This window comes from Gopherus flavomarginatus, chromosome 4 (assembly GCF_025201925.1).
Source record: "Gopherus flavomarginatus isolate rGopFla2 chromosome 4, rGopFla2.mat.asm, whole genome shotgun sequence".
In the NCBI taxonomy this organism is placed as follows: Eukaryota; Metazoa; Chordata; order Testudines; family Testudinidae; genus Gopherus; species Gopherus flavomarginatus.
In genome coordinates, this window is record NC_066620.1 from 120,412,065 (window position 1) to 120,434,850 (window position 22,786).

Genomic DNA, 22,786 nt, shown 5'->3' on the forward strand with positions numbered 1-22,786 from the left:
CTCAGGGGGCCACATACCCCCGGTTGAGAACCACTGGACAGGGTCATTTGAGAAAGTACTTGGTTTTCAGGCAAAACCTTAGCAGAACATCTAATCCTATTTTAATAGCCTTTTACATCTAATCAAAGTATTTTTTCATTAGCAGAGCACTTTATAAAAATTAAAGTAATTAATCTTCTGCACTTCTCTGAGGGAGATAACTGAGGCCTGGTCTACACTACACGGTTATATCGATGCAAGGCACCCTAGTTGTGCATGTGTCTCCCACCGCTGTGAGCTCTGACATAGTAACATCACCTTCCCAACCGGCATAGAGCCATGGCCAATGTACTTAAGTCCATGATGTGCAAGTGTAAACACTGCTTTAGTTATGTCAAACCTAACTGTCCTCCAGCGTCTCCCACTAACCTACTCTGGTCACCATTTTGAACTCCACTGCCCAGTGGTCACGCAGACCAGAAGTCCCTGTCCACCCTTTAAAGCCTCACAACATTTTGAAATTCCTTTTCTTGATGGCCTGGCTTGATGGGCACACCTAGGTTGTGCAGAGGAAGAGGAGAGGCATGGGGGACAGACAATCAGGGGATCCAGCTGTGCCGCAAGCCAGGACCAGTTTTTGACTCCACTGCAGTCCAGGCAGTCGAACCTGATGCAGGGGAAGGAACCTTGGGTAAATGTGTAGGTACATTGTCAGATGGCACTCCCAAAGCAGCAGGACACATCTTTTGACTTTTCATGACTTTACTCATGCTAGAAGAGGAAGTGGTACAATCAAGAAAGGCAGAGTTGCTATACCTCTATCCCGATATAACGCTGTCCTCGGGAGCCAAAAAATCTTACTGCATTATAGGTGACACTGTGTTATATCGAACTTGCTTTGATCCACTGGAGTGCGCAGCCCTGCCCCCCCGGAGCGCTGCTTTACCGCATTATAACCCAATTAGTGTTACATCAGGTTGCATTATATCGGGGTAGAGGTATACCTGCTTTTCATTCTCCTCTAGAGTTGGGCGGGGGGGAACAAGCAGGTCAGTTTGTTTATGTACACAGGGATGTCCCTTGAATCTCCTGAGAGAACTTGATGAAACTTTCATGGAGATACTCTGCAGTCCTCTGCTGAAGGTGTCTACGGAGGTCTGCTTTCTTTCTTCCTCTGTGGTAGGATACTTTTCTGTACCATTCAGTGATACCTGAAGCAGGTATCATTGCAGTAAACAAGTTAGTAACCTATGGCTCAGGCATTTTGGGATGCCAGCAGCTCCTGTGCTCTCCCTGCCTTTGTGACTCTCAGGAGTGCGATATCAGCTAAAATCACCACCATATGTGGAAAACGGGGCCAGTATTCAGTGCCATTGCTCTCAATTATTAGACTCATACAACCAAGCAATTCCCTCCTCATTTCTCCTATCCTTGGTGGGCCATACTCACCATGGCTAATGCCATGACTGCCACCGTGCACAAGCAATCCCAAGCAGAAGTGAGACTGTAGTGCTTAATACTTGACGGGAGCGAGGGGAGTGACTTCAAAATCTTAAGTTTTACTTTCTGTAGTGAATGCACTGACAGTGATACCCCTTTGTTTCATCTTCAGCTGCTACCACTGCGGCCTTCACCACCACACAACGCCTGAGCCAGATAAGGAAGAAAAAGTCGAGGACTGGAAAACCTCTTCAGCAAGATCCTGCAAGCCAGTGCTGCATCAGACCATGAGCATGAACACTGCAATCAGCATGAAAAAGGAAAGAGTGGTGAGGAGACAGGAGTCCCAGCAGGAAAAGGAGAGAGAGATGCACCAGGACACAATGGGGCTTCTCAAGCAATAAGCACAGATGCTGTAGACTCTGGTGGACCTGCAGATTCAACAACCCAGTGCTTGCCTCCCTCTGCAGCCCACTGAGAACTGAATATTGGGATCTCTGTATACATTCCACATGGCATCAGGGGTCACTGCACTACCCCTACCACTCCACTCCAGGGAACATTAAAGACAATCACATCTTCACATACACTAACCCCTGAAAGCCATGATTGGTGTACATGTTGCTAAAATGGACATAATGTTTTTTCCCCTTCATAAGTTCTGTTCTCTTAATTTATTAGGTTTTTAGGGTATTTGTTTGAAAAAAACCCTGTGATTTTAATTTATTTTGTTCCAGAATAAAATTCTATTTGGAGCATAATTCATCTTTATTAGTACACAACATATGCTGCTGAGCGCTCAGCAGTTCTGAAAATATGTACCTCTTACTCCACAATGTCACACCGCTAATAGGATCATTCACAAACAAAATTAATAGGTGCATTGACAATGTTACATTCCTACATGTACAGCAATCACCACACAATTCCTACCAGGCTACAAAAGCGCAAGGCCAAGTAGAGTATACTACAACACACACTACTGTGGCTTGCTGTTAAAATGGTCTTTCAAAGCCTTCCTGAGCCTTTGAGCTCTTCTAATAGCCCTTGTTCAAATTCAGCAGACAGCCATTCCACCTCCACCCTGGTGGAAACATTTCCCCCTTTGCTTTACATACATTATGACAGACACAGCAGACAGCGATAACCATTGGGATATTTTTCCCACTGAGTTCCAATATTGTGAGTAAACAATTCCAGCAACCCTTCAAACAATCAAAAGGACATTCTTTGGTGCTGTCAAGATGGCTGGTATATGGCATCATGAGTAAAGGGTAGATTGGGTCCGCCAGGATCACTATTGGCATTTCAACATTCCCAATGGTAATCTGACAATTGGGAAATAAGTCTCTGCTTGCAATTTTCTGAACAGTCCTGTGTTCTTAAAGATGCAAGTGTCATGCACCTTTCCTGAGCAGCCCACACTGATATCAGTGAAGCATCCCCAGTGATCCACCAATGCTTGCATAACCACAGAAAAGTAGCCCTTTCTGTTGATGTACTCTGTGGCAAGGTGGTCTAATGTGAAAATAGGTATATGCCCTCTATCGCTCCACCACAGTTTAGGTGCCCCATTGCTGCAAATCCATCCACTACTTCCTGCATGTTGCTCAAATCACATCCAGCTGGATGTGATTAATGGCCCTGCACACTTGCATCACAACAGCCCCCACGGTGGATTTCCTGACTCCAAATTGATTCTTGACTGACCAGTAGCCATCTGGCATTGCAAGAGTCTACAGTGCGATAGCCATTCGCTTCTCCACTGTCAGAGCAGCTCTCATTTTGGTGTTCCTGCCCTGGAGGACTGGGGCAAACTTGGTGTTAGGGTGTCCAGATGTCCCGATTTTGGGGGCTTTTTCTTATATAGACTCCTATTACCTCCATCTCCTGTCCCAATTTTTCACACTTGCTATCTGGTCATCCTACTCGGCGTACAGATCTAGGAATATGGCCTTGCACATCTGAAAGTTCTGCAGCCACTTCTAATCATCCCAAACCTGCATTATGGTGCGATCTCACCAGTCAGTGCTTGTTTTTCACCCAGGAGTGAAACACCCAGGTGTTTTTCCACCACCTGAAGCTGCTCTGTGTATGCCACCAACAGCCATGAATTGGTTCTCGCTATGTCCAACAGCAATCTGTCCTCCAAGAATTGTCATGTTCCCCACTCATTCAGTTCTTACAGCTCTTCAAATATTCCAGGAATGTGCGCCCTGTGCTTCCAACGCTCATAACAATAGTGCAGAGCTGTGCAGGCTCCATGCTTCTGTCAGAGATGGTGGACAGTGAGGAGGGCAGAGTAGGTTTGTAGGATTTTGAAAAAAAAAAATGTGAAAATTATAGGATACAGGTACCCTTATGGGATGGAGACAGTTGCAAACAGGGAAGTTGACCCCAGGTTTCCAGTCACCCCTGCATGACTTGTTTTGGCCCTATTATGTAAAAAACAGTGTGCTGGATGGTGATGAGTTGCACATCACATGGGATTCCTACCCATGGTGTATTGCACTCTACAAGCACTTCTGGTGAGGAAATGCACTGCTAGTACAAGGAGCCAAGTATGCATGTGCATAAATGATATATCAACTATGGCGGCTGTATGCCAACGTAACTTGTGTAGATATGTTTGTAGTGTAGACATGGCCTAAGTATGAACCCCATTTTACTGATCAGGAAGCTAAAGCAGGGAGTAAAAGTCTTGTCCACACCAGCCTACTTCTAGCAAACATTTCCCACCGTTGCTACAATTAGTACAGGTGAAAGCATGAGCACTAGCTGAAATAAGCTTTTGAAGATGCAGATGTTTAAGCCCACTTTATCGAACCTGCTCAGAGCAGGTGTAACTGAAATGGCATTGGGAATGCCAGTTGCTGTTGCATATTGGATAAAAATTTTAAAAGCACCTAGGCTCTTAAGTCACTTGAATGTCAATAAAATTCAGGTTCCTAGGTGCCCAAGTTTCTTTTGAAAATGGAACTTAGGAGTCTAAGGCACTTAGGTGCTTTTGAAAATTGTACTCCTTTGTCTACTCTACCACTGGATGCAATGGTCGGAATACTAAAGATTCACTGGTGTGAACAATATTGGAAAATGTTTGTCAAAACCCAAGCATACAGAAGGTCTCAATCCTGCACTTATGCATGTGCTTAATTTTAAGTGCCTGAATAGTGTCATCAAGACCAATAGGACAGCTCAGGTGCTTAAATCTAAGCAGGCTTAAGTGACTTGCCCAAAAACATAGAAATAAGAGCTGAGATTAGAACTCAAGATGGCTTTGTCTAACACTGTTTAAGATTCAAAGGTCTTACTTTGCTAACTAGGCAATGTAGAGAATTCGCTCACTAGCATCCACTCATATCCCAGAGAGGAACCTTTTTATGAGACCACACACTGGAAGTCAGTTTCATACTGTGTGGTTTTCAGAGACAGCGTTACTCCCAGAATACAGCAACCTTAAGGTGGGGAGGCAAAGGGGGAAAAAATACATGAACTGAAAGATTAATATTAGAAAATAATAGTTATAGAACAATAGAAAAACCTTGGCGTATAAAAAGGAAAACAAACAGGCAATTCGAAATTGAAGATATTTAAAGCATTTTTAAAGCAATTGTAAAAGTTAACCTAAAACTCTTGAGTTCAAAGGGACACATGAAAAAAGCATCTTAAGTAAAAGCCTGTTGAAGTGGAGGAAAACATTTACCGGATGAACCAAACCCAACTGTCCCCTACATGCAAATACCTCACAGAACAGGAAAGAAAACAGGCATCAAGAACTGCTCGGTTTGAGGTTGGGGGATTTAATGCAGTTTAAAAGCCATAGACAATTGACTGCATTGGGAAAGTACAATTTCATCCATTTTCCTATCCATTAGATCACAGAGCTAGTAAAGATGTAACGATATGGGCGTCTTACTAATGCAGAAAAGTATCATAGTGCAATTATGTAGGTATGCACAGCCTCTCAGCTTCAAATTACTTTGTACTCAGCCCTTGGGGAGATGTGTGGCATAGCTTTCTTGTGCTCTGGGTTTTCCTCATTCAATATTACTGTTCATACGCTTGCCAATTTCACTTTGGATCAATATAAAAAAACTGCAGTCACCACACAGAGATAGTGCTATCTAGCTCCCACTTCAGCTACAAACTTCGGGCTTGTCTACATCAGAAAGTTGCAGCGCTGGTGAGGGAGTTACAGCGCTGCAACTTAGGAGGTGTACACATCTGCAGGGCACCACCAGCGCTGCAACTCCCTGTTTGCAGCGCTGGCCGTACTCCCGTTTTGTCTCGGGTGTAGAGGATCCAGCGCTGGTGATCCAGCGCTGGTAATCAAGTATAGACACTTACCAGCGCTTTTCTTGACCTCCGTGGAATAAGCAGGTATCCCAGCATACCTGAGGAAGCCTCTGGTAATCAAGCTGGTCTCCTTCCCCGTCTTGCTCTCGCGTTCCCCGAACCCCGAGCAAGCAGGTCTCCTTCCCTGAGGTTTGCTGGGTGGTTCCGGGAACGCGAGAGCAAACCGCGGCGAAGCTGGTCTCCTTTCCCGGTTTGCTCTCTCGTTCCCCGAACCCCCGAGCAAGCAGGTCTCCTTCCCTGCGGTTTGCTGGGTGGTTCGGGGAACGCGAGAGCAAACCGCGGCGAAGCTGGTCTCCTTTCCCGGTTTGCTCTCTCGTTCCCCGAACCCCCGAGCAAGCAGGTCTCCTTCCTTGCGGTTTGCAGGGTGGTTCGGGGAACGCGAGAGCAAACCGGGAAAGGAGACCAGCTTCGCCGCGGTTTGCTCTCGCGTTCCCCGAACAAGCAGGTCTCCTTCCCTGCGGTTTGCAGGGTGGTTCGGGGAACGCGAGAGCAAACCGCGGCGAAGCTGGTCTCCTTTCCCGGTTTGCTCTCGCGTTCCCCGAACCCCCCTTGAAGCCGCCCAACAGCGCTGCAGTGTGGCCACATCTAACACCACTTGCAGCGCTGGTTGCTGTAAGTGTGGCCACTCTGCAGCGCTGGCCCTATACAGCTGTACTAATACAGCTGTAACAACCAGCGCTGCAAAATTTTAGATGTAGACATGGCCTTCAAGTGAAAACCACCACCCATGTAAAGCAACTGAACAGATTGCTCCTGCTTACTCCTGCTGGCATGCCAGGCTGAAAGGCTCAGAGAGAGAAATTTCAGATGGAACAGTCAGGAAATTCCAAAGTTAAAGCTTCTTGTGGCTGAGGTAACTTACTGTGTTGCCTCTGAGCGTATTTTATAGTGTACACATAAGAATATGAACAGTAACATATGAAGTTATATAATCAAACACCACCAAAATAAGAATATCACATTTGTCCAACGAGGCTGAGTTTGTGAAGTTGTACAAAACAGTCATTTCCCAACTTCCTGCCTTTGGGGGCTTAATTTCTTAGCCGTAGCTTTGCATTTAATTTCCCCTCTGTGGGACCCTCCCTGCAAAAAGCAGCACTCTGGCTTTAGCTTCTGCCCTCCCCTTTGCTAGCCAATTCACTCCTGAGTCCTCTCCCTCCCTCCCTCCCTCCCGCTAGTTCAGAAGACGATGGTCAACAAACGTGGACAAGGGGGATCCAGTGGATATAGTGTACTTGGTTTTTCAGAAAACTCTTAACAAAGTCCATCACCAAAAGGTCTTAACCAAAGAAAGCCGTCATGGGATAAGAGGGAAGGTCCTCTCCTGGATCAGTAGCTGGTTGAAAGTCAGGAGACAAAGAATAGGAATAAATGGTCAGTTTTCAGAATGGAGAGAGATAAATAGCAGGGTCCCCCAAAGATCTATATGGAGACCAGTGCTATTCAAAATGATCTCCAAAAAGGGGCAAACAGTGAGGTAGCAAAGTTTGCAGATGATACTAAATTACCAAAAATAGTTAAGTCCAAAACTGATTGCAAAGGGTTACACAGGGATCTCACTACAGTAGGTGACTGGGGAACAAAATGGCAGATGAAATTCAAGGTTGATAAATGCAAAGTAATGCACATTGGAAAACATAATCCCAACTATTGGTACAAAATGAGGTTGTCTAAATTAGCTGTTACCTCTCAAGAAAGATCTTGGAGTTACCATGAATAATTCTCTGAAAACATCTGCTCCATGTACAGCAGTCAGTCAAAAAAGCTAACAGAATGTTAAGAGCCATTAGGAAAGGGATAGTTAAGCAGACAGAAAATATCCCAGTGCCACTATTTAAATCCATTCTACACTCACACCTTCTGGGAGCCCCATCTCAAAAAAGATGCATTAGAATTGAAAAAAGTACAAAGAAGGACAACAAAAACAATGAGGAGAGATTAAAAAGACTGTGACTGTCAGTTCAGAAAAGAGATGACTAAGGAGCAATGTGATAGAGGACTATAAAATCATGAATGGTGTGGAGAAAGTGAATAAGGAAGTATTTACCCCTTCACATAACACAAAAGCCAGAGGTCACCCAATGAAGGTAATAGACAGCAGTGTTAAAACAACCAAAAGAAACTACTTCTTCACATAATGCACAGTCAACCTATCAAACTCGTTGTTCTGAAGGCCAAAGTACAACTGGGTTTAAAAAAGAATTAGATAAATTCATGGATGATAGGTCCCTCAGTGGCTATTAGCTAAGATGGTCAGGAACGCAATCCCATGCTCTGGGTGTCCCTAAACCTCAGATTGCCAGAAACTGGGACCAGACAACAGGGGATGGATCACTTGATAGTGCCCTGTTCTGTTCATTCCCTCTGAAGCATCTGGCACCAGTCACTGTCAGAAGGCAGATTACTGGCCTAGACCATTGCTCTGACCCAATAAGGCCATGCTGATGTCTCCAGCTGGGTGAGACATGTGAAAAGTAGGGCAGGCTTCTTTTCCCTCTGTGATTAAACACAAACTTCCTCTTGGTCCAGCCTTCATCTATCATCATTAAGGCTAAGATTTTGTCACGGATATTTTTAGTAAAAGTCAGCAACAGGTCAAAGTCAGGGACAGGTCACGGACAATGAAGAAAAATTCACGGAAGCCTGTGACCTGTCCCTGACTTTTACTAAAAATATCCTTGACAAAATGCAGAGCGTGGCTGCAGGGTCCCCAGACCACCTGCAGAAGCTGGGCAGCTGCAGGGGCTGCTCTAAGCTCTGGGGGCCCCCACCACCTGTGGGGGCTCAGAGTTTTGGAGTACTCCCACCACCCGCAGCAGCTGGGAGCTTTGAAGGACCCCCGGTGCCCACGGCGGCTCAGAACTCCAGATGCCCCACTGCCCTTGGCTCCCCCCAGAGCTCTGGGGTACCCTCATCAGATTTGGGGTATCCCTGCCCCCCACAGTGGCCAGAAGCTGTGGCCCCACTACCCACGGCAGCTCAGAGCTGTAGAGAGCCCCACTGCCCACAGTGGCTGGGAGCTGTGGGGGGGCCACTGCTGCCAGATGCTATGGCCCCATCGCCCTCAGTGGCTGGGAGCTCTAGGGGGCCCCTGGCTCCCATGGCCATGTGGAGCTGCAGCGTCCCCCCCCACAACAGGCAGACCCTGCAGCTTCTGGCCAACAAGGCTGAAATCATGGAGGTAGCTGGAAGTCACGGATTCTGTGACTTCCATGACATCTCTGAAAAAATCATAGCTTTCATCATCATTTAAAAAACAGTATATTTGCAGTTCATAAAATAATAATAAAGTGACCTCCTGTGGACTGTCAACAAGAATGCCATACATCAGCCCAATAGTTTGAAAGACTGGGTGATAAAAAGCATTTCACATTAAGGTGGAAGAAGGACTGATAGGACTCAAACTCTGCAGTCCCAAAATAGCTGGGTGTTTCTGCTAAAGTAATCAGCAGTCAAATACTTAACAATGTTCGATATTTAAAATATTAGAATTTCAGGGGTCACGTTTCACTGAGCAGGGCCCATCCCAGCCTCTTAGAGCATTTGCTTCAGTTTGTTTCTCTGTAGATTTAGGAAGACATTGAACCAAATTATTTTATACCTATTCTGACTTGCTGTGATTTACAGAATCAAAATGTTCTAAGCCTTGATCTGATGGACAGTACACTGACATTCTTTATTCGTTATATTTGTTATTTAAGTCTTGATGAGTTTAATTATGTACGTATAAAATATTAGGCTGCTTAACAAACCAGCCAAGAACCCAAGAAACCACCTAGAGTGAAGAAGTAATTAGTGTACTGAAAGACCTGCTGTTAGGGGATATTTACCCAGACATCACAAAAGAAGGTGTATGCTTTTTGAAAGACATCAAGATGTTAACAGTACGTAAGATGAATTGGTTATTATATAAAAGCTTATCTATATCTTAAAATAATTAGTTTTAAATAATTGTTTGAAATAGGCAGTTTTTTTGAAATGTTCATTGTAATCCTTGATTATTTGCAGGGAATTATGAGGTTGTGAATTAGAAACCTAAATATGATGTGAACAACGTGTGAATGAACAGATGATGTTAACGTCCAGTATATTGTTAAGGATTTTTAGCACTTCAGGATTTTCAGGAACTATAAAACAGAGACACTCAGGTTACGCACACACTGATTTTGGATGCAACCTGATGAGAGTCACAGCACACTCACAAAGGCTAGGACTCTAGAAAACTGTCAGCTTAGGAGCTGGAAACAAAGCTTTTCCAGGATATAAAGCAATCTTCTTGCTTAACTTATACTGTAATTTCTACTTACTTTTATACTTATACTGATATTAATGTGGGTCCCATCACATCCATTTGTCACAGTACTTAAATATGAATTCCATCACCTCTATTTTTCACAGTATTTAGTCTAACTGCTCATATTGTGCTTGAAAGATGGGGCAAAGAAGCTGGCATAGGCTAGTGTGATCATAGGGTGAGATGCAAGGCCATGAGGGTGTTCAGTCTGTTTACACAGAGGAATGAAAATTATGCTTCAGTATCTTGTGGGTCAATGTTCTCTAAATCTTACGACATTTAGCATTGTTTGTAGTTTTGCCAATCTGAGAAAGAATGAGCGACTGTTGTAAGGGTTGCTTATGTTTTAAAATACTAAGAGATTTACATCCAATCTGCTTTTAACAGAAAGCAAATCAGCCAAAACCATATGCAAATTCTTCAGTACATTTATATGTGCAGGGAGCTTTTAGTTACATTTATTAATACTCATACCTGCAAATGTAAAAATCCATTCAACGAAGGGAAAACCCAAGACCTCTTCATAGGCATAGGGCCCCAGTAGGCAGCTGAACTGCTAGGGTTCCATTGTGCGGAGGAGGAGGTGTGACATAGAGAGACTTAGGCCTTGTCTACACTGCCACTTTACTGTGCTGAAACTTTCTCGCTCAGGGGTGTGAAAAAACACATCCCTGAGCGCTGAAGTTTCAGTGCTGTAAAGCGCCAGTGTAGACAGTGCACCAGCTGTGGGAGCCGCATTCCCAGTGCTGGTAAATACTCCCCTCATGAGGGGTGGGTTTTTTGTAGTGCTGGTGCCGCAGCAGCACTTTAACGTTGCTAGTGAAGATATACCCTTACACGGAATATGGATATAAATCTCTTAGTGTTTTAAAACATAAGCAACCCTTACAACAGTCGCTCATTCTTTCTCAGATAGGCAAAACCACAAACAAAGCTAAATGTCGTAAGATTTAGAGAACATTGATCCACAAGATACTGAAGCATAATTTCCGTTCCTCTGTGTAAACAGACTGAGCACTCTCATGGCCTTGCATCTCACTCTATGATCACATTAGCCTATGCCAGCTTCTCTGCCTCATCTTTTAAGCACAATATGAGCAGTTAGACTAAATACTGTGAAAAATAGAGGTGACGGAATTCATATTTAAGTACTGTGACAAATGGATGTGATGGGACTCACATTAATATCAGTATAAGTATAAAAGTAAATAGAAATTACAGTATAAGATAGTGAAGACATACCCTTACACAGAGTATGCACGCATCCAGTGCCCAGTCCTGCTGGCTCCCAGAATGTTGTCACAAAGAGATCTGAGGGTGAGGCAGGAAGGCTAAGGATCTGCCTCTTTATGGATCCATGATTCCCTACATAATGAGGGTGCAGGATTGCAGTAGCAGCCACTGAACAGCTCTGCTGCTACACTGCAGCCTTGGATGGAGGATGATTCCTTCATCTCCAGCCCCTTCTAGAAACCTCCGCTACCCCCAGTCCAGCTAGTTGGGCTACATGCTAGGGAACAATTTGCCCCACTAGGGCTTGATTTTCAGAGGTGCTGAGTATCTGCAACTTCCACTGGCTACAATTAAGGATGGTGAGTGCTCAGTACTTCAGAAAGTCAGGTAGTCAAGGGGTGGCATAAGGGTGGCAGAATCAAACCTTTTATGGTTAGATCTGCTGTAGAAAGCAGGCGCTATGCCAGGGACAGTTTACTTGGGTTTTGTTTTTTTAAATGTACCTCACCTTCTTCAGGTCAAATTACGAGAAGCACTTTATTAAATTATGCCCTCAGCTTCTTATCGGTGTTAAATAAAATCATGAAAAAGCAGCAAAGAATCCTGTGGCACCTTATAGACTAACAGACGTTTTGGAGCATGAGCTTTCGTGGGTGAATACCCACTTCCTCAGATGCATTCCTCAGATGTATTCACCCACGAAAGCTCATGCTCCAAAACGTCTGTTAGTCTATAAGGTGCCACAGGATTCTTTGCTGCTTTTACAGATCCAGTCTAACACGGCTACCCCTCTGATAAATAAAATCATATATTTTAAACAAAGAGGTTTCGAATACCAAATGATACCACCACATTAGCACAGTAACGCTTCAGTTTTAGGTCTACTCTTGTGACAAATGAAGTAGGGGAGGAGCTCCGTTTTACAGACACCCAGCCAGCCAGTTAGCTAAAAAGTCCCTTTTGGTGGCTGCATGCTTTACCTGTAAAGGGTTAAAAAGCACCCAGGTAAAGAAAAGGGAATGGGCACCTGATCAAAAGAGCCAATGGGAAGGCTAGAACTTTTTAAAATGGGGAAAAAAGCTTTCCTTTTGTCTCTCTGTTGTTCTCTCTGCGCTCAAGGGATGGGGGAAGCTGGAATGCTGTGTAAAGTTTGAACCAGGTATTAAAATTCATCGTTCATACCTAGAAGAATTCATACCTAGACGCGATTAGGGTTATTTCTTTTATTTCCTATAAGGTTTGTGGACTACTCTCTGCTAACCCCAGATGCTTTTGTTTGCTTGTTACCTTTAAGCTGAACCCCCAAGAAAGCTAGTTTGGGCGCTTAATTTTTGGAATTGCTCTTTTAAAATCTAGCAAAAGCTTAAGTTCCAGATGTATTTTCTTTCTTTTTGTTTTTAATAAAATTTGCCTTTTTTTAAGAACCTGATTGGTTTTTTGTCTTAAAAGGTGTGTGCATATGTGTTTCAATTAGCTGGTGGCAACAGCTGGGTTTCCCTTTTGTTGTTTTCTTTCTTGGCTTCCCCAAGGGAGGGGTAGAAAAGCCGAGGGGCCTCAGGGAAAACTTTCCAAGTGAGTTTTTCCAGGATTTGCAAGAGGCAGTTTTTCACTTGAGTGGTGACAGCATTTACCAAGCCACGGTCAGAGAAAAGCTGCAACCTTGGGAGCTTAATATAAGCCTGGATTGGCCAGTATTAATTTTTAAAATCCTTGTGGGCCCCCACCTTCAGCACTAAAAGAGCCAGAGTGGGGAATCAGCCTTTACAACTCTAAATTGAAAATTCCACAATAAAATGTCATTTTTATCCTGTGCTCTGACATTACTATACATTTTTTTTTAATTTGCGCATCCCAGTTCAGAAGAGTGTCTTAATAGGATTATGTCTATTTAATAAGACTGTCACCAATAAAATACATATTTGAAGTGTATCCCCAATGTACCATGCAGTATTATGTATTATGTATTTAAGTTGTCTAACCTTTTCATTAACAAAATTCTTCCAGATTATGAGTTTGACAGTGGGATAGTCTTGGTATTAGGGAGTTACCTTCTGCTGGTCCCATGTAATCAGTGCAGATTTGGCTGTGATATGAGCTATTGAACATTGTCATTTCCTTTCTGTGTTTTACTTACTACAGCTTGTTCTCGGCCTGCTGACAAAAACTCTGAACATTCTATTAACACTGCACGTGCACTACCCTTCAGGTGGCCTCAGAGCACCTTTAGATACGACGCAGACAAAATGAATCTTCCTCCTGTTTTCCCCCATTAAAATACCCTTTGGCTTAGGGGAATATACATGTGCATTACAATAAGATCTTTAATTACATGATCACACATAATTTTTCCCACAAGATCCTGCCTCATTCACTTTACTGGATGGACCTGCTATAGTGATGAATCAGGGTTGTGTAATGAAGGAGGCCCCTCTGGCATCTCGCCACATTTACTGAAAAAGATGGAAGGTGTGCAGTGAATGGGACAGGGGATTATAAGAAGAGAATGGATGGCCTTGTGGTTAAGGAAAGTTAAATGCCACTCTGCAGAATTGGATTTGATCCATGCCTTAGCATTCCTATCTGATGCTAAACCAAACTTTTGACAAAAGTTGGCCCCTAATTATGCGTTCCCCACTTTCGGGGTGCCCAAATTAAGACACCTTATTTTCAGACATATGAAGCACTCATAACCAGCTTTAGTCAATGGTCAGCCTATCTGGTCATGAGACAGAATGTGGTGTGGAGGAATGAACACAGGGTGGTGAGTCAGGAGATTCCGAGTCTGAATCCTGGCTTTGGCCGTCAACTCAGCCCACGTCCAGACTAACCCGCGGCATCGGCGGGTTAAAATCGATTGCTCGGGGATCGATATATCGTGTCTAGTCTGGACGCGATGTATTGATCCCCGAGCGCGCTTACATCGATTCCGGAACTCCATCAACCCGAACGGAGTTCCGGAATCGACACGGAGAACCACGGACATCGATGCCGCGCCGTCTGGACAGGTGAGTACCTCGATTTTAGAAATTCGACTTCAGCTACGTTATTCACGTAGCTGAAGTTGCGTATCTAAAATCGATTTTAATACCCTAGTCTGGACGTGGCCTCAGTGTATGGCTTCAGAAAATCATGTTACCTTTCTGTTTCAGTTTCCCCTTTGTAGAATGGGGCAGAACACTAAGGGTACCCTGAGGGTATACCTACACTGCACTTGGGAGCATGCTTGCCACTGCGGATAGACAGGCCTGTAGGAGCTCTGCTGGAATAGTGTTCTAAACATTGTCAGCATGTGTGTAGCACAGGCAGTGGATAGGGCTAGCTGCTCAAGTGTGTAGCCAGAGGGTCCGGAAGGGTTTGTATGTAGGCAACTGGCTCGAACTGCTGCCAGTGCTATCCCTGGCTACAGTGTTATTTTTAGTGTGCTAGCCTGAAGTGGCACACTACTCCAGCTGGAAGTAGTGTTGGTCTACAGACACCAACTGGGAAGCGGAAGCACGCTCCCAGCTGCAGTGTAGATGTACTCCAGGGCTCCCGTCCTAGTGCCAGACTCTCCCCTTAGCAGATATGCCTGCCTGGACTCAAGGAGGCTGCTGGGGAAGATTACTCCTGGGGGGATTCTGCGTGACTGTGCGCCCACAGAAAACACCCTATCCCCATAATTCCTGTGCTACCCTGCAGAAAACAGCAAGGTCTTCAATATACTAAATATACTACTAAGTCACACAGACTAGGGCATGATCCTGAAGGGGCTGCTATGAGTAGCAGTCGCAGAAGCAGCCTTGGAAAAACCACCATTGAAAAAGACTATGGGGCAGCAAACGTAAATCATGCTGTCTAGCCATTGCTGAGCAAAGTAGTTAGCCACTGCTGAAGTCTACTGACTAAGGGACTACTGCTAAAAGGAGGCTTAGTAGTAGGAATTTCTAGAAGAGGTCACAGCCAGGAATCACAGCAGAGGAGGCAAGAAGGTACTGCATGAAGTCTAGAGGAGAGGGTGGATCCCAAAGGTCGAGGGAAGGGGCAAAATCAGGAGCGAAGTGACAGTGTCTCCACTAACACTGAGAGCAGAGACAGACAGAAGTTGCCTAAAGGCTGAGATGCCAAGAAAATGGGGGTTGAAGATTCAAAGCAAGTTTTTATAGGGTTAGATTTCAATGTCAAAGAGAAAGATTTTATAAGTCTATTTCAGAGCTATAGGTCCAGATTGGAGGTTGCTAACTTGCATGAGAAATAGCAAGAAGAGGATAAATAATCAGGAAGGACTGCCTGGCAGTGTAATCTATTAAACCAGGGGTGGCCAACCTGTGGCTCCAGAGCCACATGCGGGTCTTCAGAAGTTAACATGCGGCTCCTTGTATAGGCACCACCTCCAGGGCTGGAGCTACAGGCACCAACCTTCCAATGAGCCAGGGGATGTTCACTGCTCAACCCCTGGCTCTGCCACAGGCCCTGCACCCACTCCACCCCCTCCCCGATCCTGCCGTGCCCTCGCTCCTCATAAGAACATAAGTGATCTCTCTCCTGCCATCCATTACCACCCTCTAACAAACAGAGCCTAAGGACATCGTTCCTTACCCATCCTGGCTAATAGCCATTAATGGACTTAACCTCCATTAATTTATCCAGTTCTCTTTTAAACCTTGTTATAGTCCTAGCCTTCACCACCTCCTCAGGCAAGGAGTTCCACAGGTTGTCTGTGCGCTGTGTGAAGAACTTCCTCTTATTTGTTGTAAACCTGCTGCCCATTAATTTCATTTGGTGGCCCCTAGTTCTTACATTATAGGAACAAGTAAATAATATTTCCTTATTCACTTTTTCCACATCACTCATGATTTTATATACCTCTATCATATCCCCCCTTAGTCTCCTCTTTTCTGAGCTGAAAAGTCCTAGCCTCTTTAATCTCTCCTCATATCGGACCCCTTCCAAACCCCTAATCACTTTAGTTGCCCTTCTCTGAATCTTTTCTAGTGCCAGTATACCTTTTTTGAGATGAAGAGACCACATCTCTACGCAGTATTGAAGATGTGGACGTACCATGGATTTATATAAGGGCAATAAGATATTCTCCATCTTATTCTCTATCCTCTTTTTAATGATTCCTAACATCCTGTTTGCTTTTTTGACTGCTCTGCACACTGTGTGGACATCTTCAGACAACTATCCACAATGACTCCAAGATCTTTTTCCTGATTAGTTGTAGCTAAATTAGTCCCCATCATATTGTATGTGTAGTTGGGATTATTTTTCCCAATGTGCATTACTTTGCATTTATCCACATGAAATTTCATTTGCCATTTTGTTCCCCAATCACTTAGTTTTGTGAGATCTTTTTGAAGTTCTTCACAGTCTGCTTTGGTCTTAACTATCTTGAGCAATTTAGTATCATTTGCAAATTTTCTTCCCTCCCCCCTTCCCGGCATGCCAGGAAACAGCTGATTGGGAGGTGCAGGGAGGGAGGGGGAGGCTCTGATCAATGCAGGTGGGCCAGACGTGCTGGGAGGGGGGAGCTGATGGGAGGCTGCTGACATACTACTGTGGCTCTTTGGCAATGTACATTGGTAAATTCTGGCTCCTTCTCAGGCTCAGGTTGGCCACCCCTGTAATAAACTGAGCAATCTTCTTTCCAAGGATGTGGTGGCAGCTCCCTAGCCTGGGACATTTAATAATAAACCAATCAAAACACTAGAAAATGTACTGTGGGGAACAACCCTGCACTGGGAGAGGTCTTAGGTAAACTAAGAGGAACTTTTCATTTCCACTTTCTGATTCTTTCCTACAGAATCAAAAGGTGCAGCAGCTATTCCTTTTTGGTTCTGATACGTCACCTACTGGCCTCTAACAGTAACAACAATATAACATCATATTTCTTCTTCATATATACTACTCTAAGATTTCTCATTCCCATGTCATATTTGGAACATCTTCCGAAGACAGAAAATGTCAAAATCAATTCCTTCTAAGAACCATCTCCTCCTCGAAATCGAACAGAAAAGAAACAGTGCCTAGTTAATATGCATCTCCACTCCCTTAAAAAGCTGCATTATACTCATCCTAGTGTAAGAAGTGGCATTCGTTGAGACAGTGAAATTGTGCTGACCAAAAATATTACATATTACACAAATCTATTAAGGGGACTGACATACAAAGTGAAAGAATGAGAAAGTCACTGTCAGCATTTACAAATTAACATAAGCATGCAGATTTACATGTTTGCAATGAAGATTCATGGAGTCTAAGTAATGATTTATAGTGAGATGTGGTGCTCCTCCCCCTTCTTCCCAATAGCAATAAATAAAGAAGGCTTTATGACCCTGTAAACCATGAAAGGGAGATTATTAAGAGGACAAATTTCTGATAGACTGACAGACTTGACCTTTCTAGACTCAAAGCACTTGTGATAAAACTTCCATTAAGCCATGTTATATATTATGCATCCACAATCATATTAGCACACAGATGAGGCAAACTGCAGTGCCGTTAATACATCTAATACATTTCTTTCTTTTCCACAGAAGCACAAAGGAGTACTGGAAAAACATAAACTATTACTGAGAGAGAATCTCAGAAGTACCACTCAGAAACCATTAAATGTTAAAAGTCTAAAGTGTAGAGTTAAATTATACGGATATTCCTCAAGCTAGCAGCAACAACAAACAACCAACAACAAAACATACAAATGTACCCAACACTAGATATATGGATAGGCAGAAGAATAAGTGAGAGTGAGGTTATTGGGTTTAGTCAAAGCACTGCAGGGCCTGTCTAGAGAATACTGGTCAAAACTACTTTAGATTGAATGAAATATAACACGAACACTCTCCATTAGCCTGCTTGTTAAGGAAGTCCTCTGATACTTCAAATAAGCATGTGAATTGTTTGCAGGATATGTTTGTCCATATTATTGACTGGGCAGAAAGTATCCCCTTATTGGTAGGGTCCTGTGTGTTCTGCCTCTGCAGAATTTCTGAATACACCCCTTTGTATAGAACTGCACTCTGGGATCTAATTAGCTTTTTAATTAATTAATTAATGTTTATAGCCCTTATGGTTGTGGAGATTACTTTGAAAATGTTAACTAACGTAAGGGCATATCTACACTTAAAACGCTGCAGTGATGCATCTGCACTGGTGCAAATGCACCACTGTAGCACTTCAGTGAAATGCTACTATGCAGATGGGAGAGCTTCTTCTGTTGGTATAGTTAATACATCTCCCTGAGAAGCGGTAGCTATGTCAACAGGAGAAGCCTTCCCGTGGACATAGCAGATGTGGATTTTTCATGCCCCAGAACAACATAGTAATACCGATGTAAGTTTATAGTGTAGACCTGGCCTCAGTGATTTGTCTGCTTGAGTTTGCAGAGCTTAAAACAAACTCTGAGAGATATGAGCTGCCTCTCCATTCAACTGATTAAATCTTTAACTTTAAGATGATAATTTCAATGTCAACATTGCTATCTACTACCTCATGCTGATCATTAGCAGCAACATCTAGCCATTGCGCTTGTCTCACAATCTCAATCTTCCCATGCCTCCCAGCTTCCCCTCCAACAACTTCTACAACCCGAATTGGTAAAAATCTTTGGTATTCTGAAACTGTGAAGCTAGTGTAAAATACACCTAATTTAGTATGAGGATTAATAATAAAGGGACAACTGTATGGATTATATTAGTCATTTTTATATTTAATCTGATAACACATTTGAAAATTGAGTTTTATCTGAAGCTGCCCAAAGTTTTCCGCAGAGTGCTGCAGAATCCAGAGATCCTGAATTTGGGCGTGGCAGAGAAACAGCTTTTCAGGTCACTTTTCAAGATACACCAGTCCATTTTAAATATCTCATCACATATGAGACAAATTTTGTTAATATAAATTCAATCTCTGCATTCTCAGTTTACTCAGATTGAGATACTAAAAGCTCTCCTTATAAAGGCTCAGGGGGCATATTTTTTGCTGGAAAGAACCAACTTGCAAAGACACTCTTAAGAGAAAATGATGGCACGGAATGTGACCACAGAAGAGCCTTGAAGGAGTACAGGTGTACAGGGAGAGAGGAGGGGAGCATCATGATGTTTACATTCCTAGCAACTTCATTTTTGTGTTTGTCATGTTTTTCCAAGGAAGTTCCAATGGTTCTTCAATGTTTCACAAAAACTCTGAAACACTAAAACAAATTCCAGCCATTTCACATAACTCAGAACTTCTCCAGATTGTCATTCTCTATTAAAAATGATCTTTTAGAGAAAGGGTTAAGATTTCATCTAAATCATTTTAAGTAGAAACACTTTTAATAACCACAGTATTTACTTTGGTGTCTTTCAATTATTTGTCAGTTATAAATACTTGCAGAAAGGTTTGCCAGAACAACTAAACAGAAGTAACTTAACAGATTTATTCTTCAGTCCAAACACTTCAGTGTTCTTATACTAACCACGCTATTGCAAATACATTGTTGATCTGAGGCAGTACTCAAGATAAACTGAAGTACAATTTTTTTTAAACTTCTAAATTGTTGATCTCTTTGGGTACAGCTCTGCCAATGCTTTACACACAAGGAATTTTGCTTAAATGAGTGAAGTTACCAAAAAGCAAAAGAGTTTACAGGATAGGGTCTTTTTAAAAAAAAATAAAATAAAAAAATAAGTCACAAATTACCACAGAAGAGCTTGGGTTAATGTACAACAGAGATTCTAAAACTGTTGACTAATCTGCACATGCTGCTCACAAGGCGCTAGCTCCTTTTTGGTTTCTGATTCTTTTATTACAATGTAGGATATTCGGAGTGAAGTGGGTTTTCATGCATGTGCAGGGCACAATTTGTAACAATATATCATGTAACACAAAAGGCGGTCATGTCTTTATGATATAAAATGTACAATATTCTTTTTTTTAGAGACAGCTTTGTGACAGCAAGTCCTCACAGAACAGGACTGCTGTGATGCCATGTACTGGCACCATAAATTAACCATTAGTTAATGGTTACTTTTTCTATCAAATTCCCACTACAACATTTGGAAGACAAAATATATTATCAGAAATCATAAATCGTATCTGAAATATATTCGTCCTGTGACTACAGGAGTGTTAACAGGACACTTCACTTTGAACGGTCTCTTAGAATATGTGCTACTTACACTAAACTATCTGTTCAATCTTGTGTTTAGCTGTGACACTCTTAGTGCCTTTCCCAATCCTGAGGAAGAGCTCTGTGTAGTTCGAAAGCTTGTCTCTCTCACCAACAGAAGTTAGTCCAATGAAAGACATTACCTCACCCACCTTGTCTTTGAAATGATTTAGGTAGGGTGATCATACGTCCCGTTTTGACCTGGACAGTCCCCTTTTTAACCTCTGTCCCAGACGTCATGACTTTTTTGCAAAACTGGGCATTTGTCTCATTTGCTCTTGCCCTAAGGGGGTGCAGAGGAACGTTTGGGCAATAGCAAGTGGGACAAATGCCAAGTTTTGCCAAAAAAGTTGTAACATCCGTGACTTCAGCTTGGGAGAGCAACACCACCAGGTGGTTCAGGCCAGCCCACTGCAGTGGGGCTCAGGCAAGCAGCAACACCAGGTGACACGGGTCTGACCCAAGCCGCCTGGCATTGCTGCTTAGCCAGTGTCCCGTTTTCAGTTTAGGGAAATATGGGCACCCTAGATTTAGGGCATGTAACAAAATGTAATCCAGACTAACTGACTAGACGCTACATATGGACTCTGATCTTGCAAACACTTAGATGCGAGCTTAACTTAGAGGCACAAGCTAAACTTTATTTCAATAGGATTATTCACATGTGTAAAATTAATAAGTGATTGTGAGACCATGGACTTTTTTTAAATCATTTATCAATGTCTCAGTGCCATATCTTCGAGACTGTGGGTGGATTGTTTTAAACACTTATTTCATGGCATTGCAAATAGAACAGGACTTAAATTTAAAAGCAACACACTTCTAAATTGATATATATTCGGTTGTCAGTATGCAAAAAACACAACAAAAACTGAAAAACAATATTGAATATACACCATCAATTTAAAAAATACAAACCACATGTCTAAAAATGTTTAAGCCTATTATATAGTTACAAACACCACCTAATATTTCCACAACTGAAAAGGACGAAAATTATTTCTATCTTTTCATTTGTTTACTTCATAATACTGACAGTACATTGTCTACAGTCATTTTCTTCTGTGTGCGTGGGCACTTCACGCAGAAACAGGGAAAAGAAAAAAAAAATTTTTAATTAAGAAACCAGTGATTGAAACACCACAAAAGCTGGCAGAAGGGAACTAGCTATGTCTGTATTATGAACTAGGGGTGTGGTTTCCCAGCTCACATGACAGCTCTCATCGAGCAAGCTCAAGTATACATAGCAGTGTAACAGTGGTACCACTGGTTGGTATGTAGTCAGCACAGCTCAGCCGTGCCTCCACTGCCACTACCCGTGCTACTGTGGCTACACTACTACTTATACTCATGCTATCTCAGTGACAGCTAGTGTGAATATCCGTAAGTGAGTAGAGGAATCACACCCCTAGCTCATAGTGCAGACACAGCCTTGGGGACAGGTGTAGTACCTGAAACTATTTTAACTTAATTTTTAGATTTTACAAGATTTCAAGTTAACAATCCCTTTAAGGAATACCTAAGTCAATCACATGAAAAAAAGATATTAAGAACTACCAAAACAATCCTGCGTCAAAATACTGTAGTGCTAACATCACTCACCAGTATTATAGTATCTTTTCAGCTCTGTGCGCCTGATATCTTTTAGTTGATTATATTTTTTCTTTTTCTTCTCTTCTTCAGTGACACACTCCTCCTTTTCCTCAGCAAGTTTGCAGTTGTCTTCAGAACTGATTTGCTCCAAAATGACCTTACTGCCATCATCCTTCCCAACATGAGTTCTGGAAGCAGTGGTTCCACGAGAATTAGAAGTGACTGTCTCAGCATTTTGTTTGGCTTGCTTTTTCTTTTTCAACCTAGATAAAATATAAATTACAAAAAAAAGAGAGTGAGATGTGGTCTCTTACTGTGAACTGATTAACTGAGTTGGCCAATCTTATTTCTGCAAATGAATTTATTATATGGTAACTCACTACAATCACACACACACACACTTCACAAAACAGCATTCTCTTTTCTCTACACAGTGTGACAAAGTTCCTCCTCTGCTTTTGTGGGTCCTGCGCTTATTGGCAGATTTGCTCACCTCAGTGATCTTCCCCATAGTCTGGATCAACTCCTCCTGTGTTTGAGCAGGAGTTCAGAGGTCTGGGGGGAATCCGGGCCCGCCCTCTACTCTGGGTTCCAGCCCAGGGCCCTCTGGATTGCAGCTGTCTATAGTGCCTCTTGTAACAGCTGCAGGACAGCTACAACTCCCTGGGCTACTTCCCCATGGCCTCCTCCAAACACCTTCTTTATCCTCACCACAGGACCTTCCTCCTGGTGTCTGATAACGTTTGTACTCCTTAGTCCTCCAG

The 22,786-nt window shown here is 43.0% G+C and overlaps 1 protein-coding gene across 3 annotated transcripts in view; it reads right to left on the reverse strand.

Annotated features, from left to right (window-relative positions):
- The window catches only part of NCOA7 (nuclear receptor coactivator 7), a 159,885-nt gene that overhangs the window by 56,702 nt on the left and 80,397 nt on the right, over positions 1-22,786 (reverse strand). For all 3 annotated transcript variants that reach the window (XM_050949522.1, XM_050949520.1, XM_050949521.1), the window contains exon 3: positions 22,032-22,285. In XM_050949522.1, the coding sequence (XP_050805479.1) occupies positions 22,032-22,285 (254 nt within the window). The remainder of the gene's footprint in view (positions 1-22,031; positions 22,286-22,786) is intronic.